The following is a 17,979-nucleotide window of genomic DNA, read 5'->3' on the forward strand; positions in this document are numbered from 1 at the left end:
TCCCCCCTTACATTCTGCCCACCTGTGGCGAGGGCCTTACTTGCCACCCCCCACTCTTGGACTTGTTTAATTTTAACTAAAAATAAACAGGGTGACAAACTGAAAGAAGCTTGGGCCACACAAAAATCTGGGATTGAGTTCCAGGTCACAGAATAACTCAGTTTTGACTCAAAATTCCCTATCACGTGTGCACAGGGAAGGTTCTGGAACCCGGATCCTCGCTCACCACCTGGACATCACCACACACCGGACAAAACATAAACACACTTTCTCCCCCACGAGGTTGTTGGGAAAAGTTTAATTGGCTACAGAAATTTGTGAGAACCAAAGGCCACCTCTAGAGTAAAAAGGGTGGTGGCCCTTTGGTTCTGGTTTCTCTATTATTAGGTCTCCTTCGAGGCTCTACATCCATGTTTAGTGGAAAATAAAGTGATTCTTTAAGAGTGTGATTTCCTCAGTTCCTTCATCCTGGCTTCAGTTACTTCAGAGCCTTAAAAAAAGAAGAAGAAAAAGAATGTAAGTATTAGCAACATCGGAAACTAAGACTGTAAAGTGCCTCCAGCTAGCCTTTGCACCATCTTGGTTTGCTCCTAAAGGACTTTATGTTTGAGGCAAACATAAATAGAGAGATGCTTTCTCTGGTGAACATGAATATCCTATCCCTAAGTGATATGAAGAGAGCTCATAATGGAGCGATTAACTCTTTACAGTTTCCAGAAGCTGCTGTCTATGAAAGAGAGCTGCTCATCCACTTCACGGCAGCCGTAACGCTGGAGTTATCCCAGGCACTATCAGCCTCAGAACTTGAATCTAATAAAGCTCTCCAGGCTGCTATCCTCCCTCTTAAAGCCTAAAAGAGCTGTGGGAAAAATAAGGGGCCCTCAGAAGCCAAGCCAGTCTCAGGCATCTCCCTTCAAAGAAATAAAAGACCATTTTATTTCATACAAACCCAAGGAAATCTGTTTTTCCATGAATGACCTAAACCGGGGGTCACCAAACTGCTTTTATAAATAAAGTTTTATTGGGACACAGCCATGCCCATTCATTCTTTTTTTATTGGTGTTCAATTTGCCAACATATAGCATAACACCCAGTGCTCATCCCATCAAGTGCCCCCCTTAGTGCCCGCCACCCAGTCACCCCCACCCCCCGCCCGCCATGCCCATTCCTTTATGCTTTTCCTCTGTAATGGCAAAGCAGAATAGTTGCAACGGAGACCGCACGGCCCACAAATCCTAAAATATTTACTCTCCAGCCCTTTATGGAACACATTTGCTGACTTATTACAACTCTAACCACTATAGCTTCCATTTATAGGTGCTCTTACATATTTCTCCCCAGCCTCAGGTGCATTCCAGTTTCTCAAAAGTATGACTGGCCGTCAGGTCTGTCCTAGCTATGACCTGGGATGCTCCTATTTGACCGCTAACTATGCTGATCAAATAGGAGCATCCCGAGAGAGCAAAATCCTGCAAGGCAAGTCATAAGATGCTCCCTTCTCCACCAGGACAACAGCTTGTCTCTAAGACAGATAGAGAATACTTGAAGATTCCATCTTACCCTCTCAGGCAGTCCTGATTATTCCGAGTCATTAGTTTCAGCTTATTTCCAACTCGGCTATTCTTGGCTCTGAAAAGCTGTCATCACTGGCATCGCTGTATCTATCACTAGATCAAAAGAGGAGCTAATTTAGCAAGTTGTAAAAAACCCTGGACACTTACTGCATTTACAATTCCAAACACTTTTCATACTTAATCTCCACTCAGAGAAAATGCCAAGGGATAGTCTACTAGCACTGTCTAGTCGCTACAGAAAGAGGTGAGTCCAAACACACACCATGGTCTTTTTGTCAGAGGAGCTGATTATTCGCTTGCATCTTAAGTTGGAAGTAAAATTTATAAAATCAGAAAATTTATAAAATCATTTCAATTTACATTAAAATTTATAATCTTCTGAAGACCACTAGTAGAGACCAGCAGCATTAAATTTTCCATTCCAACAAACATTCTCGTACATCCAAAGCTTTGAGAACTAATTTGGGGGATCCCTGGGTGCTCAGTGGTTGAGAGCCTGCCTTCGGCCCAGGGTGTGATCCTGGACACCCGGGATCGAGTCCGGCGTCGGGGTCCCTGCGTGGAGCCTGCTTCTCCCTCTGCCTGGGTCTCTGCCTCTCTCTGTGTGTCTCTCATGAATAAATAAATAAAAATCTTTTAAAATAAAAAAAAATTCAAAAAAAGAGAAATAATTTGCATGATTATGTTATTTTCACATTAGAAGCTCTATAAGGGGCACCTGGGTGGCTCAGCGGTTGAGTGTCTGCCTTCGGCTCAGGTCGTGATCCCTGGGTCCTGGGATCGAGTCCCACGTTGGGCTCCCTGCATGGAGCCTGCTTCTCCCTCTGCCTGAGTCTCTGCCTCTCTGTCTCTCATGAATAAATAAGTAAAATATTTTTAAAAAGAAGCAGCAGCTTTATGGGATGCTCTGACTACGTCGAGCCACATATAGTATTCAATATGGGACCAATTACTGATATAGATGCTGCCACGTTGGGTTCTGTCAGAGGTACACCTTCTCCATGACATAACCTTGCAATTATAGTTTTGCTTCGAGCCATAGGCTTAGGCTGGGGTTCCTCTTGCTCAGTTCCAAATAAATCAGCAAGTAGATCAACTCTACAGGAGTGCTACCGATCTGTAGAGGCAACGTTGCCAAGAAGTGTTTTCTGCCTGAACCATTCCTAGCCTTGACCAACTTTTTGCTGACCTTTAGAAAATAAGTCCAAATTCCATAACATGTGAAAATCCATTTTTTAAAAAGATTTTATTTATTTATTCATGAGAGACACACAGGCAGAGGGAGAAGCAGGCTCCCTGAGGGGAGCTCAACATGGGACTCAATCCCCAGGCCCCAGGATCATGCTGAGCCAAAGGCAGACGCCCAACCATTGAGCTACCCAGACACCTCCCCATCCTTTTTTTTTTTTTTTTCCTTTTTTTAAAGGAGGAAAGGGTACAACTGAAGAAATCCTATGCTGACAGGTTAGGAGATGAAGATTTACTCTACACATATGGAGTATCAATAAATACATAAACAGCAATGTAAAAGACAACCTCACTCTCCTCCCTGACTTTTGAACAAAATACTGGAAAGGCTGTGGGGGTGGGGCTCAAGTATGGAGAGGAGATAGAAGATTAAGGATTGGCAGAAAAGTCAAGATATGTTAGATAAACATAGAAATCAACAGAGTCTCAAAACAAGCAGAAGATACCTCCTACTTAGATTTTAGAGCAGGAAAATCACTTCTACTGTTACAAAAGGGTTTCCAATAAAGAAAACACAGGAATAACTAAAGAATGCTTTTTTAAAAAACTGCCCCCAAAAGTTGATATGTCCTTCCTTATCCATGCACTCTCATTACACAAACGTCGAGTCCTTCCTGGTTCTGTGCAACAAAGAGGGAACTGGAAGTTGCGCTCAACTTCCTCTGGGAGAAGAAATGAAGGTTAGGGTGTTCAGGTGATTAACCCAGCACACAGCTCATTCGAGGTGGGGCCAGAAGGCCCATCACACCAACCGAGGCCACAAGCTCAAGTCTTAGCTGTGCTGCAATGTACCCGCAGCACCTCGGGCCATGTCTCCTGACTCCACAAGCAAGAAGGCCAAAGAGCCAAGGAAATTCCATTTTCTCAGGCATCAGATTTTTTTTTTAATTTTTTTTTTTTTAGTTTTTATTTACTTATGATAGTCACACACACAGAGAGAGAGAGAGAGAGGCAGAGACATAGGCAGAGGGAGAAGCAGGCTCCATGCACCGGGAGCCCGATGTGGGATTCGATCCCGGGTCTCCAGGATCGCGCCCTGGGCCAAAGGCAGGCGCTAAACCGCTGCGCCACCCAGGGATCCCTCAGGCATCAGATTTTATACTTGCTTTCTTCCCTACTTCTGAGCCCAGGGAAGAGTAAGGTGGACGCACATCTTCCCCCTCACACTCCTGGTTGTACTATTTATGAACCACATACATTTGGACTGGTCACTTGACTCCTGAGAGTCTAGGAAAAAAGAAGTAACAATACCCACAACCACATAAGGGCCAAAAGAGAATGTATATAAATGTGCTCTGAAGACTATATACAATTATAAGCTGTTGCTGTTTTTGAGAATTATGTATTTATAACATGAGGGCAGCCCGGGTGGCTCAGCGGTTTAGCACCACCTTCAGCCCAGGGCCTGATCCTGGAGACCAGGGATGGAGTCCCGCGTCAGGCTCCCTGCAGGGAGCCTGCTTCTCCCTCTGCCTGTGTCTCTGCCTTTCTCTCTCTCTCTGTGTCTCTCATGAATAAATAAATATAATCTTAAAAAAATATATTTATAACATGGTATCTCTCAAAAAGTCATGGAAATAGAAAGAAGTCATAAAAACTGCCAATTGCGTGATTTTCAGAATTGTTTCTTGTACCAAATACTTCCCTGCCCACATTAGCCAGCAGACTTGGGTGGGTCTGTTTCCAACCTAACAGCTCTCGTTCCTGTCTGATGGCTGGCTGCCCCGAACTCTGACAATACATCAAAATGACATAGGGAGACTCTGCTTGAGTTTACTCATTTCTAAGGCAAATGAGTGGGTTCACTGATTTTCTTTCATATGTGTCAGGAACCAGAAGTAGGACAATGAAATAAATCACGGCACTCAAGAACAGAATCATCAGAATAGGCCTTGCTGCTCAACGCGCTCATTTTAGGGCACCCAGGTGCCAACAAAAAACAAGTGCTAGAAATAAAATCTGGATCATCACCACACACAGAATAGCAGTGGCTCCCGCACGTTCAATAAAATGTGAGTACTCTGTGCTGCATATGACTTAGGGGTTCATTTTTGTTTCACACAGAACAAACTTAAAGAAGTCCTAAGATATACTTGTCTGGGTATATTTTCACTTAATTCGCAACATCTCAGCTCTATCTTAAGACTAACCCATCTTTTTAAATAATCTTCTCTGTACACACACATGGGCACACACGCATTTCTCAGTAGAGAAAATTATTCGATATGAAGGTCTTACATGTTAAACTTTATGAAATGCCACAGAATACAGATCCACATGTGTGTGTCTTGATATATTTGAGGGGGGGGAGTTTTAAACCTGCACTACCCAATATGGGAGCCACAAGCCACATGACGCTATCTGCAAATTTAATCCATTAAAAAATGGATTACAAATATCTACAAATTTAAATCCATTAAAACCGAATTGAATTGAAAATCTCACTCCCACATATTAAGCTGCACTTCGAGTGCTCAGTATGTTACCAGGTCGCTCGGTTCTTGTCCCAGATACACCAAAGCATTGGAGACCCGAGACCAGAATGGGAAGATAGGGTTGATTAAGTGGAGAAGTAGAGTACACTTCTTTTTTTAATGTTTATTTATTTATGATAGTCACAGAGAGAGAGAGAGAGAGAGAGAGGCAGAGACACAGGCAGAGGGAGAAGCAGGGTCCATGCAGGGAGCCCGACGCGGGATTCGATCCCGGGTCTCCAGGATTGCGCCCTGGGCCAAAGGCAGGCGCCAAACCGCTGCGCCACCCAGAGTACACTTTCAAGAGAGAAAGCAGGCCCACTGCTAGAGCAACAGGGGCCACGGTCCCAAGAAGCTCTAGCTGCAACCTCTTAAACCTGCTTTCTGCATATGTAAACTTGGCTTTGATTGACATATTTGATTGACAGCTGATGGTTACATAACATTTTTGTCTTCTGCGCATGCACCTACCCATGATGCATTCTGTTATGATCATATTTATTTATGTATAGTATATTTATGAGTTTCTAATGAGCTTTTGCTGTGACCTTAAGGACAAATTGTGCCTTTTGGGCGCATGCTCAGCTCTCAGAAGTCCCTTTGTGGCTTCTGAGCTGGCTCTTTGGCTAGGCCTTTCCGCTTCCATTAGCCCTTAGAGGTGGCTCTGAAGGTGTGTGGCTGTTAACTCTCAGGGGTGGCTCTGAGGGTATTGGTAGCATCTGTTTTATCCCTCCTCCCTCATACCTAACTGCCCAACAAATAGTCATGTTGGGCTGGTGACTGTCACCTTGGGCAGTGTAGCTTATAGAACATTTCCATCATTGCAGAAAGTTCTATTGGATAGCACCAAGTTTAAAACAAATGAATAGGGGGATCCCTGGGTGGCTCAGCAGTTTAGCGCCTGCCTTCGACCCATGGCATGATCCTGGGGTCCCCGGATCGAGTCCCACGTTGGGCTCCCTGCATGGAGCCTGCTTCTCCCTCTGCCCGTGTCTCTGCCTCTCTCTCTGTGTCTCTCATGAATGAATAAATAAAATCTTTGAGCAGTCCCGGTGGCGCAGTGGTTTAGCGCTGCCTGCAGCCCAGGGCATGATCCTGGAGACCCGGGATGGAGTCCCACGTCAGGCTCTCTGCATGGAGCCTGCTTCTCCCTCTGCCTGTGTCTCTGCCTCTCTCTCTCTCTCTCTGCATCTCTATGAATAAATAAATAAAAATCTTAAAAAAAATTTTTAAATAAATAAATAAAATATTTTTTAAAATGTTTAAAAAAATGAATAATGATTTAAAAAACAACAACAAACTATAATCACTATCCAATGATTCTCCTTGTCACTCCTTAAAAAAAAATTTTTTTAAGGTCTAGCTATCCACAGTTAATTAAAATCACGGCAAATGTCTCTCATGCATGCATGCACTCCCCAAATAATGGAAGTACTCTTTCCAAAAAGGTTTATATAATCTTTTTAAGCAGGCTCCAAACCCAATATGGGGCCGGAACCCACAACCCAGAGGACAAGAATCACATGCTTTACCAACTGAGCCAGCCAGATGCCCCCTATATTATTTTTTACAAGATAAAATCAAAATCACCAACAGTGACTCATGGGAATCTCTATCCTTACAAAACCAGCTTGATTTATGAGACTTGTCTGCAACAATTTACATGCGGTTCTTTGACAAAAAAAAAAGGTTTATCATAGTCATTTGTTTGTCAAAGATTTCTGGTTCCTAATAAATTCCCAATATAAGAAAACATATATATTCCAAGGCGCTAGGACAAGATATGGTAATGCCTCATACAGCCCACCTTTTATGCCACCCCAGGGGCAGCCATTAAACCACTTCTACTCCATTAACAGAAAGAGGTGATTGGAATTTTTAAAAATTTTGATGGCATACTTCGGATTCCCAGCATGCATGAGTCCCTGCAATACTTTGTATCAAAATCCATTTCATGTAGAAAAAGCATGTTTTAAAACAGGTTGCCATGCACACAGTTTTCTCCAAAGCATTGTTACTGCTACACTTACTTCCTTTTCAAAGAGCCCCTGGAAGCCATAAAATGTAAGAGCAATGGAATAAAAACTTACTATGCTTTGATGAGTTTTGCATTGAATAATAAATGGTAGACTACAACCCCAGCAGGGCATTAAAAGCACAGTAGTCTCTATCACTATTAACTCCATTCCTGGCTGGCACCATATCATCAGCACTGCAGTGGACCACCATCAATAAAGAGCACCTTTTAATCAACATTTAATCCCTAATGGAAAATGTACTTATATGTGGTTTATTAGCAGCACTTTACCAAAAAAAGTCTCAAGATATGGAGTTGGTGACAAACAACAGTGCTGGTTTTGTTGTTTTTTGGGTTTTTTTTAATGGTGCTGTTTTAAAGGGTGTTTAAAAAACTGGTAAAAAAGAATCATTTTTTTCCAGTTCACTTTTGCTGGAAATGTAACAAAGGGGAAAATGTCATATTTTTATGTGAATTTAAAATTTACTAAGCACCAGGACGCCTGGGTGGCTCAGTGGTTGAGGATCTGCCTTCAGCTCAGGGCATAATCACTGGGTCCAGGGATTGAGTAACATATTGGGCTCCCCCATGGGGAACCTGCTTCTCCCTCTGTCTGTGTCTCTGCCTCTCTCTGTCTCTCACGAATAAAAAAATAAAAATATTTTTTAAAAATTTACAAAGCACCATCTCAACTATTCTTTATAGCAGCCCAAAAGGATGAAGATCCTGAGGTTTAGAAGTAGAGACTTAGAAAAAAGTGCCCAGTAAGTAGCAAATCCAGAAATAAAATCCATAGCACCTGCTCTACTCATCCACCCTGTCCCCAAAGAAACAAACTATTTGCACCTGTTGGGAAGCAAGAATTTCCTGTTCCCTTTAAGATACTCCACCCTGGACTAGGCATAAAGGGAATGAGACAGATGAACAGAAGAAACCTGGAGGGACAGAAGTTTCTCTTAAGCCTTCAGGGTCTTTTTTTTTTTTTTTTTTTTTTTTTAAGATTTTATTTATTCAGGGGCAGCCCCGGTGGCCCAGCGGTTTAGTGCTGCCTTTATTTTTTATTTTTTATTTTTTTTATTTATGATAGTCACACAGAGAGAGAGAGAGAGAGAGAGGCAGAGACACAGGCAGAGGGAGAAGCAGGCTCCATGCAGGGAGCCCGACATGGGATTCGATCCCGGGTCCCCAGGATCGTGCCCTGGGCCAAAAGCAGGCACCAAACCGCTGCGCCACCCAGGGATCCCCTAGTGCCACCTTTAGCCCTGGGGTGTGATCCTGGAGACCCTGGATCGAGTCCCATGTCGGGGTCCCTGCGTGGAGCCTGCTTCTTCCTCTTCCTGTGTCTCTGCCTCTGTGTCTGTCATGAATAAATAAATAAAATCTTAAAAAAAAAAAGATTTTATTTCTTCATAGAGACACAGAGAGAGAATGAGAGGCAGAGACACAGGCAGAAGGAGAAGCAGGCTCCACGCAGAGAGCCTGACGTGGGACTCGATCCAGGGTCTCCAGGATCACGCCCTGGGCTGCAGCAGCGCTAAACTGTTGCGCCACCGGGGCTGCCCGCCTTCAGGGTCTTGATTGCCTTCAGCTCCAAACAGTCCGCGTGCCAAAGCGGCATATTTTGAGATCTGTCCCAAACCCCTTCAAACCTGGAATAATATTTATGCCAAAGTGGCCCATCTTGGGGCTGCTTGCCTTTGGCCCCTGCACACCACACACTGCAAGAATGGTCCTTGACAACATCAACCATGCACCCCAAAGTTTAAAAAAAAAACAGGCAAGGTGATTCCAAGTTTAAAATAGCACTGGGAAATACACATCAGATTCATGCAGGGGGAAAGAGTATCTTACCCTCCTAGTCAAAGGAAAGAGGTACCCAAGGGGGAGATAAGTATGCCTTAGAGGGAGAAAGGCAGATGCTACAATCAATAGAGAGGCCTCCCCATGCCCAGGGTCAGGAATGATTCGGGGAACTAGCATCCTAACAAGATACAGATTGGCATTCACCTCTCACTAAGTAGTTCAGGAATGTATATACGCTGATCAAGGGCCACAAAAGCAGTGTGAGCTGAGGCAAAGGCATTAAAAGCTTCTAGGGAGATCAAGGGACTGCAAGCTGTCCCCTATGGATTGGTGTGCATTTTGTTCTCTAGGTCAAGGGAAGCCACTGAGAGTTTTAAATTCCAAAATAATGTAGGAAGATGGATTGAGAAGAGGAAAGCTGAAGGCATAGAGACCAGGTAGGAAGCTTTGTGGAAGGCAAGAGATGAAGAAGACCAGAACTAAGGTAAAATTAACGACAATCATTCCTACTCAGGGGCACCTCACTGGCTCAGTCAGTAGAGTGTGACTCTTGATCTCAGGGTTGTGAGTTCAGGCCCCATGTTACTGGCAGAGCTTACGTTAAAAAAATAATAATAATAATAATTTCCATTTAATTTCGCACCATAGACCAGACACTGTGCTAAGTGCTTTATACTTAGTATGAAACTTCATCTTCATTAAGTGGGTACCATGTCAAGTGGGTACCATTACCATGCCCTTTTTATAGAGAAACTGATGCAGAGAAGAGTGAAGTCACAGAACAGTGATTACAATCATGGAATAAACCATGTATGGATATAGAATAAAGATAGGAAGGAAATACTAAAAATGAACACAGTGTGTTAGGCTGGTGGGTTTACGGGTCCTTTCTTTCTATTTTCAAAATCTTCTGCAATGCTACATCTAGAAGTCAACCAGAAAACAAATATTTCCAAGCTGGAAGCCAGCATGTCACTTAGATGGAAAATCCAAAGAGAGTCACAGAAGAGAAACTAGAGACAATGGTGAATGAAAATGGGCACCTTCTCTCCCTGATTGCTGCCAGGACCCAAAGATAAAAACGGAGAGATAAGGATAAGCATGAAGGAGAGAATGGACTCAAATCCTAGGAGCACACAAGGTATCAGGAAATGGAAAGATCTGGCTCTGGGTACGTAGTTCCTTTAAGGGCCTTTTGATTATAAAGTAGTTTCAACTTTTGAGCTCGGTCTGAAAAAAAGTCAAGCAAATATAGAGAATCACTGAGTAATTTCCCTTCTCGTTTCTGTACCAGACTGCTTCCTGTTTTGCCACAAAAAGTCGATTTCTCTGCACAAAAGGTAGTATATGTCAGGTGGAGGCATGGAATCCAGGATCCTAAAACCTAGGATAAAATGCTGCTCAAATGTCTTGAAATCCTGGCTTTATACTTTAAAAATACATTACCTCAAAGAGCTGCATGTCTGTGAACTGCTGACTGCGCCCCATCTAAGTTCTTGCTTTCCAACATGGAACGAGCACTCTGCAAGCAGGAGAGTTTTGCTCTGACCTGACATGTGGGCATGACAAATGGGCATGAGAAATGATAGCATCATCCAAACTGAAAGGTGTTTCTCAACTTGGTATGTAGGTGAGTGAGCCTAAGAGCCCTGCAGGGCAGCCCCAGAGAACCACGTGCTGGAAAAAAACCTCGGAATAACTTTGGACTCTGATCCCTCTTCTGTTTCCAGTTGCTTAAAAATGGAATTCTGAACACAGATGATATACTTTGTTTCTAGATACTAAAGAACTCACAATCACAAGCACCTTTGTGTAGTCTATTTAGTATAAGCCTCTAATAATAGTCTTCTTATAATCACATGAAACAGTCTCATTCTATTAGATGATATGCCAGCAAAACCATGCAAATGTGCGGTCACCTTTTGTACGTGGGACAGATTATGTTTACATACCAGAGGAGAGAGCTCAGCAAAGAATTACAACAATCTCCCACTGGATTTGTTTTTTCTAAAACTGGCTTATTAGACTTGTGCATAAAAAGAGTTAACACAGCGGGCCTGAGGCTGCGATGCTTAGAAGGGCCTGCTTAAGGAGGGACTCAGGAACTTGGCTTTCAGATTGTGTTCTCCATTACCAACTGATAAGGTCATTTCACTGGGTGTAGGCTGATGTGATTTATGGTGAATGCTTGCTTTCCTTCTGAGAGTCTGGAATCTGAGTGGTTGCTAGGTAGAGAAGGCCTATGAAACCAGCCCCAATAAAACCCCTAAACTCTGAGTCTCAGATGGGCTTCTCTGGCCATAAACATCAAGCACATGTTGCTGCATGTTCACTGCTGAAGGGGAGGTGAGCTCTGCAGGACCTCTCATGGGAGGGAGGGAGCATAGGAAACCTGCAAATAGGTTTCTCCAGACCCCACTTACACCTTTTTCTCTTACTGAGCCAGCTGGGTATGCTTACTCTGTCACCGAAGTGAATTTTAACCATGAGTACAACTATATTCTGATTGCCTTCTAGTGAATCATCAAATGTGTGGGTCGTCTCGGGGAACCCCCAAAACAAAGCCTTTCAATTTGATTTGGCATGTACTTTTGAGTAGCTTATACAAACCTAAAAAATACTATCCTAAAACTGTCATGCCTCTTGAACAGAAAACTACAAGTTGAAAACCGGGTGGAACTGGTCCTCATAACTGCTGCCACTCTATGGACAGCAGAGTAGCCAAGACTTCAGCTCTAGATCCCAAGACAATCATCTTACTGCAACTTCCCAGGCACTAAGAGAACTGTTCTCCACAGGCAGACCGCAGAGGTTACAGTTCAGGTGGACTTGCTCAAAGCCAAAGATTTTTACATTCTGGGCTTTAAAGATGTCAGCTGCACATGTGCCATATAATTACATACCGTCAGCCAATTTCTGGGAAAGGAAGTCATTATGCTAGTGTTCATATTCCTTAGTACATTTGTTTATGGTTGATTACAGACAGTCATCTTGTTTGACAGAAATACAGTACCAACCCCGCTCACATTAGAGACCAGCCATCAAAGCAGTTGTTTGCTTTTTTGACATTTACTAGTGCCACGGAGCTGGGCAGAGAGGGGTTGCAGTGCAAGCTTCCTCCAGCATCTGGGTATCTGTCCCTGGGTTAACTCACGGTCACCATTCTTAACTGGAAAACCCTCTTCGAGGTGTCAAAATTAGACTAGACCATATCCACCCTCCCCTGCTACCTACAGTTATTACTTTAACGGGTACTAAACAACCCCGAGTGCTGGGGAGCCAGGGACACCAAGATATATAAGGTGCTGGCTGCCCTCAAGAAATGCACCGGATCGTAGCGGATATGTAGGAATTCTCTACCACGGAAGCCTGCTAGTCTGCTGTCATTCCAATAGCAGTAGCTGAGTTATATTAAGAAGTCTTCCCTTCTCCTCGAGACATACTGGGTCTTGCTCAGGAGTTGCTAGCAAGCAACCATTTTTCGCTGCAACTGCTGGTAAGCTGCACCCAGAGACCACCATCCCCCCTCCACGGGAATCAGGGGGCCATCTAACACACAGGTGGCCAGTCCACACAGACTAGGTAACACTTGTTCTTAGCTGTTGCTTGCAAACAACCAACCAGTCTGGTGTGACTTATTTCTCCCAGTCATCTAACTTCCTCCACTGTCACTCTCCTTTTACATGCCAGCACCCAAAATGATGGAGACTACGAAGTGGCTGAGCAGGGTCACAGCACACATGTGACATGGGACCACACTGTCTATCATTCCCAATCTGCTGCATAGGCCACGCAGTGTCAGAGCACAGGGAGCTCTCTCTTCGCATGCAATCTCATGCACAACCATGCCACACGAGCCTGATAAAGTGCAGCTGCTCGGCTGAAGCAGGGAAGAGCCCGGGGTCCCCTCAGCCTGCTCCTCCTCACGGCAGCCCAGACTGCAGCTCCGCTGGGCACCGTTTGAAAACCAAAGCCCTGGTTCAAGGGTGCAAGGAGTGAGCATTCATTCAGTAAGACACCCAACACGGAAGTATGTAAAGCTGTTCCCATTTGAAAACATGGGTAGGGGCAGCCCCAGTGGCTCAGCGGTTTAGCACCTGCCTTCGGCCCAGGGCGTGATCCTGGAGAACCGGGATCAAGTCCCACGTGGGACTCCCTGCATGGAGCTTGCTTCTCCCTCTCCCTCTGCCTGTGTCTCTGCCTCTCTCTCTCTGTGTCTCTCATGGATAAATAAATAAAATCTTAAAAAAAAAAAAAAGAAAGAAAGAAAAAAAGAAAACATGCGTAAAAGAAATGAGAGACAGCTGTGAGCTTCTCCTAGCAAAGTAATGTCACAAAGAAGCGAGCTTGTGTAACACAAGCACACGCATACACACCAGACACCTCTCCTGGAAGCTCTCAACTGCAACATCACGAGGGTTATTTGCTAGGATGAGCGTCAGCAAAGGTAATCTTCTAAACGATATATATCCAGTTACTGTAGTAATAACCCTTCCTAACCCTTCTCTGATTCTGGCTAGCTCTACCCACTTTGCAAGTTATTGCATCCAATATTCTCGAATGAGAAGTAAAGATATACATTCTCCCCAAACTAATATTTAAATGTAAGGAAATTTTAACGAAAATCCCTAAGGGATTTTTAAAATTTGAACCTAATTTTAAAAATCATTGTATAATTCATCTGGAAAAATAGCAAAATATATTTTTTAAGAAGTTTAATAATGGGGGATCCCTGGGTGGTGCCTGCCTTTGGCCCAGGGCATGATCCTGGAGTCCTGGGATCGAGTCCCATGTCGGGCTCCCTGCATGGAGCCTGCTTCTATGTCTATCATAAATAAATAAATAAATAAAAATAAAAAGTTTAATAATGGGCGTAGGGTAGATAAAGGCTTGATTTACAGTAATGCTATGATAATGAAAAGGGTGGTAAGGGTTCAGAAATAAGAGAAAAATCATCAGTGGAACAAAACAGAAATCCTTACAACTTATTAACCATGGGGATGGCAGGCGGGGGTGTGTGTGTGCAGATTGTACCTTACACACTATGCCAATTATCAAGTACATATAGATTACAGATTTTTTTTTAAGATTTTATTTATTTGAGGGATGCCTGGGTGGCTCAGCGGTTGAGCCTCTTGCCTTCAGTCCAGGGCATGATCCTGGAGTCCTGGGATCGAGTCCAGCATCAGGCTCCCTTCATGGAGCCTGCTTCTCTCTCTATCTCTCATGAATAAATAAATAAAATCTTTAAAAAAAAAAAGATTTTATTTATTTGAAAGAGAGAAGAGAGAGAGAGAGAGAACACACAAGCCAGGGCAAGGGGAGGGACAGAAGGAGAGGGAGAACCAGACTCCTTGCTGAGCAGGGAGCCTGATATGGGGCTCGATCCCAGGACCCCGAGATCATGACCTGAGCTGAAGGCAGATGCTTAATGGCCTGAGCCATCCAGGCACCCCAGATTACAGATTTAAATTGTAAAATTGAAACGATGAGAGTGCTAGTGAAAAACAAATGGGCTGCTTTTATATGATATTTTTGAAAGGGAAAGAAAGATTTTAGGTATGATACTAAAGGAAAAATCCATAAAAGTTAAAGATCTGACTGCATAAACTTTAAAAATACATAAATAGGGGTGCCTGGCTGGCTCAACCAGTGGAGCATCCAACTCTTGACCTCAGGGTTGTTGAGCCCCACATTGGGTGTAGAGATTACTGAAAAATAAAATCTTTTACAAAAAAAACATAAAGACTATATAAAGTCCTTCTTTATAACTTTTTAAAAAAGATTTTATTTATTTATTCATGAGAGACAGAGAGAGAGAGAGAGCTAGAGAGAGAGGCAGAGACACAGGCAGAGGGAGAAGCAGGCTCCATGCAGGGAGCCCGATGTGGGACTCGATCCCGGGACTCCAGGATCACGCCCTGGGCTGAAGGCAGGCGCCCAATCGCTGAGCCACCCAGGGATCCCCAAGTCCTTCTTTATAACTCCTTACGGAAAATGAAAACTATCATTAAACTTCAAAGGCAAACAAACCCAGTTTGAAAAAATATTTGCAACCTAACAAAGGATTAATGTCCTTTATATATAAAGAGCTTACCACTCAGTAAGAAAAAGGATATAATAGCAAAAGGAAAAATAGAGCAGAGGGTATGAACAGGCTATTCCTAAAAAAGCAAATAAACGTATAAAATATGTATATATATATTCATTAATCAGAGAGTCAACAAAAGCAAAGCCCATTTTTCACTTATCAAAATGACAAAATTTCTAAAATAATACCCAGCATCAGCATGATTCCCAAAGTCGACATGTTGCTGATGTTAGATATGAAGAAATTATTTTCATTCGGAGGAAAAATCAGGATCATTAAGAAAGAAAAAACACTATTCTTCGCTTTACAAAAATCCTGTCATGATATTCGATTTCAAGAGAAACCTAAAATGTCAAGAGAAACCTAAAATGTTGCTAGGGGCAGCTCGGGTCGGTGCTGAGAGCAGGAAGCTGGTTACCTAGAAGACAGCTTGCATCCCTGTTGCAAGTAGCCATGCAGGTTCCCAGTTGCCGCAAGTAATAGGCCCAGGTACGGAGGAGAAGGCTTCAACGGCCTAGAAGAAAACTCAGGATGGAATTGGACACCAACAAAATAGGGATGATCTGAAATGAGAATAATCATGATGTGACTGAAGCAGACAAACAGAGAGCTGCTTTCAAGGTCTTATCTTTGAATAAGAAAACACATCAAATGGTAAGATAATGAACCCGTTACCATCACCAACAGCTCCCCTCATGAACCGTGTTCACAGCAGAATTTCAAGCTGCAAAACACATCTCGCTTAATAAGAGATCTGGCATTTTATCTGTGCAAGGTGTTAGAGTGAGCAAAATTAAGCAACATTTTTGAAAGGCGAGACGAATTCTGCTTGCCCAACGTTTTTTGAAGGCCCTTGGTAGATGTATGTTGGCTCCATTCCCATGGTATCCCTCACACTGTAGGGCGAACTTCTGTCTCTTAGCTGGCCTCTGGCCGTCCCCTCCAAGGTTGTCTCCGGTCCCAAGGGAAGAGTCCCCTGAGAATGCAGCAAGCACAACTGCTTTTCCAGTCACAGCTTTAGGTTGGATATTTATCAGGGGTGGCTCCATGAAATGGAACTGGCACCCCTATTTTACCCTATGCCAACTTATCACCTGTGATGAAGAGTCTCAGAGTGATAAAAGGATGGCCTTTCAACATGTTAGTGGTGGTTATGGCTTGAGGTGGTAAGAGATCAAGATATTTTTATTTTCTTTCTTACACTTTTCCTTATTGTGTGAAACTTTTCCATGACAATATGTTATTTACATTATGGGGGAGAAATTAAGCGATTTTCATACTGAGGTTGTAAAAAACTCCTGTGTGAGCCATTCAAGTTCTCCTAAATGGAATAGGAACAGAAAAGTAGCTTTACCCAGCTACTTTTAAACACACGAATCCCCTTTGGGATTGGAAAAAATTAAATGGGCAACATTTCAAAATCTGGGTAGAATTTTTACAGGATTACAAATTCCTTCCCCCAATCAGATCTCTCAAAAACTATGTTTTGGATTTTTGCCCCCCAGATTAGGAAGCAACTTCTAATTAGAAATCAGACAACTCGGCAGCCCGGATGGCTCAGCGGTTTAGCGCCGCATTCAGCTCAGGGCATGATCCTAGAGTCCTGGGATCAAGTCCCACGTCAGGCTCCCTGCGTGGAGCCTGCTTCTCCCTCTGCCTGTGTGTGTGTCTCTCTCTCTCTTTCTGTCTCTCATGAATAAATAAATAAAAAATCTTAAAAAAAAAAAAAAAGAAATCAGACAACTCTCTAATCTCATAATTACTATAGTACAGAGCATGGTCAGAGCTGTATTTCCTACTTCAAAAATCATTTTAATTGCTATGTATATCAAACCAACGATGACAGAATGTAAGTTTTATGGGGAGGGGAGTAAATATAACTTTATAACTTTCAACAAGATGCTTTATAAAATGATCTGAAAATCTAGCATGGAATTCAAAGTCACAAATTCCCCTCACTTACCATTGGAGACCCAAAGCTCCTACTACAATAGTAAGGAAATGACGACTGAATGGAAATGCCCACTATCGTGAAGTTCTCATTTAAAGCTCTGCTACAGGGATCCCTGGGTGGCGCAGTGGTTTGGCGCCTGCCTTTGGCCCAGGGCGCGATCCTGGAGACCCAGGATCGAATCCCATGTCGGGCTCCCGGTGCATGGAGCCTACTTCTCCCTCTGCCTGTGTCTCTGCCTCTCTCTCTCTCTCTCTCTCTCTCTCTCTCTCTCGCTCTCTGTGTGACTATCATAAATAAATTTTTTTAAAAAATTATTTTAAAAAATTTTTTAATAAATAAATAAATAAATAAATTCATTCAAATTAGCTGAGCACACATCCAGTGTTCAGTAGCCACACATGGCTAGTGGCTACCACACTGAACAGGGCAGAGTAGCCCATCATTGCAGCAAGTTTCACTGGACAGCTCTATGTCCAGAAAGATCCAGCGTGGAAATCCTGTACATCACATCTAGGAAGAAGCCTCCTTGAATGAGAGGGACACTCAGGTATGAAAGCCTGGTGAGGAGAATGCCACCTTCTCCCAGGAATGTGTCCTCTCAAGTAAAAGAAGAAAAGAAATGAAGCAAGTAGCTTTCAATTTAAGATGCAATGGCTCTTACAGCACAGCATCTAGGGATGTCTTTGAAAGACACAGACAGTAATTGTGCTTTTGTACAACTGCAGACAGAAGCTACGCAGTGAATCATGTCATGGCTAGGGACAAAATATTTGAATGAATGGACCACTGTTCTGAATCACTTTCTCCAAAAGAGTCCC

General features: G+C 43.2%; 1 protein-coding gene across 4 annotated transcripts in view; it reads right to left on the minus strand.

Moving 5' to 3' along the window:
* Positions 1–283: 283 nt before the first annotated feature.
* CTPS2 (CTP synthase 2) overlaps positions 284–17,979 on the minus strand; it is a 105,212-nt gene continuing 87,516 nt past the window's right edge. For all 4 annotated transcript variants that reach the window (XM_025997526.2, XM_072744479.1, XM_072744480.1 and 1 more), the window contains exons 17-19: positions 15,626–15,770; positions 1,561–1,667; positions 284–490 (exon numbers count right to left, since the gene is read on the minus strand). In XM_025997526.2, coding sequence (XP_025853311.1) covers positions 1,598–1,667; positions 15,626–15,770 — 215 coding nt within the window. In that variant the 3' untranslated portion in view covers positions 284–490; positions 1,561–1,597. The remainder of the gene's footprint in view (positions 491–1,560; positions 1,668–15,625; positions 15,771–17,979) is intronic.

Source organism: Vulpes vulpes, chromosome X, assembly GCF_048418805.1.
Source record: "Vulpes vulpes isolate BD-2025 chromosome X, VulVul3, whole genome shotgun sequence".
NCBI lineage: Eukaryota > Metazoa > Chordata > Mammalia > Carnivora > Canidae > Vulpes > Vulpes vulpes.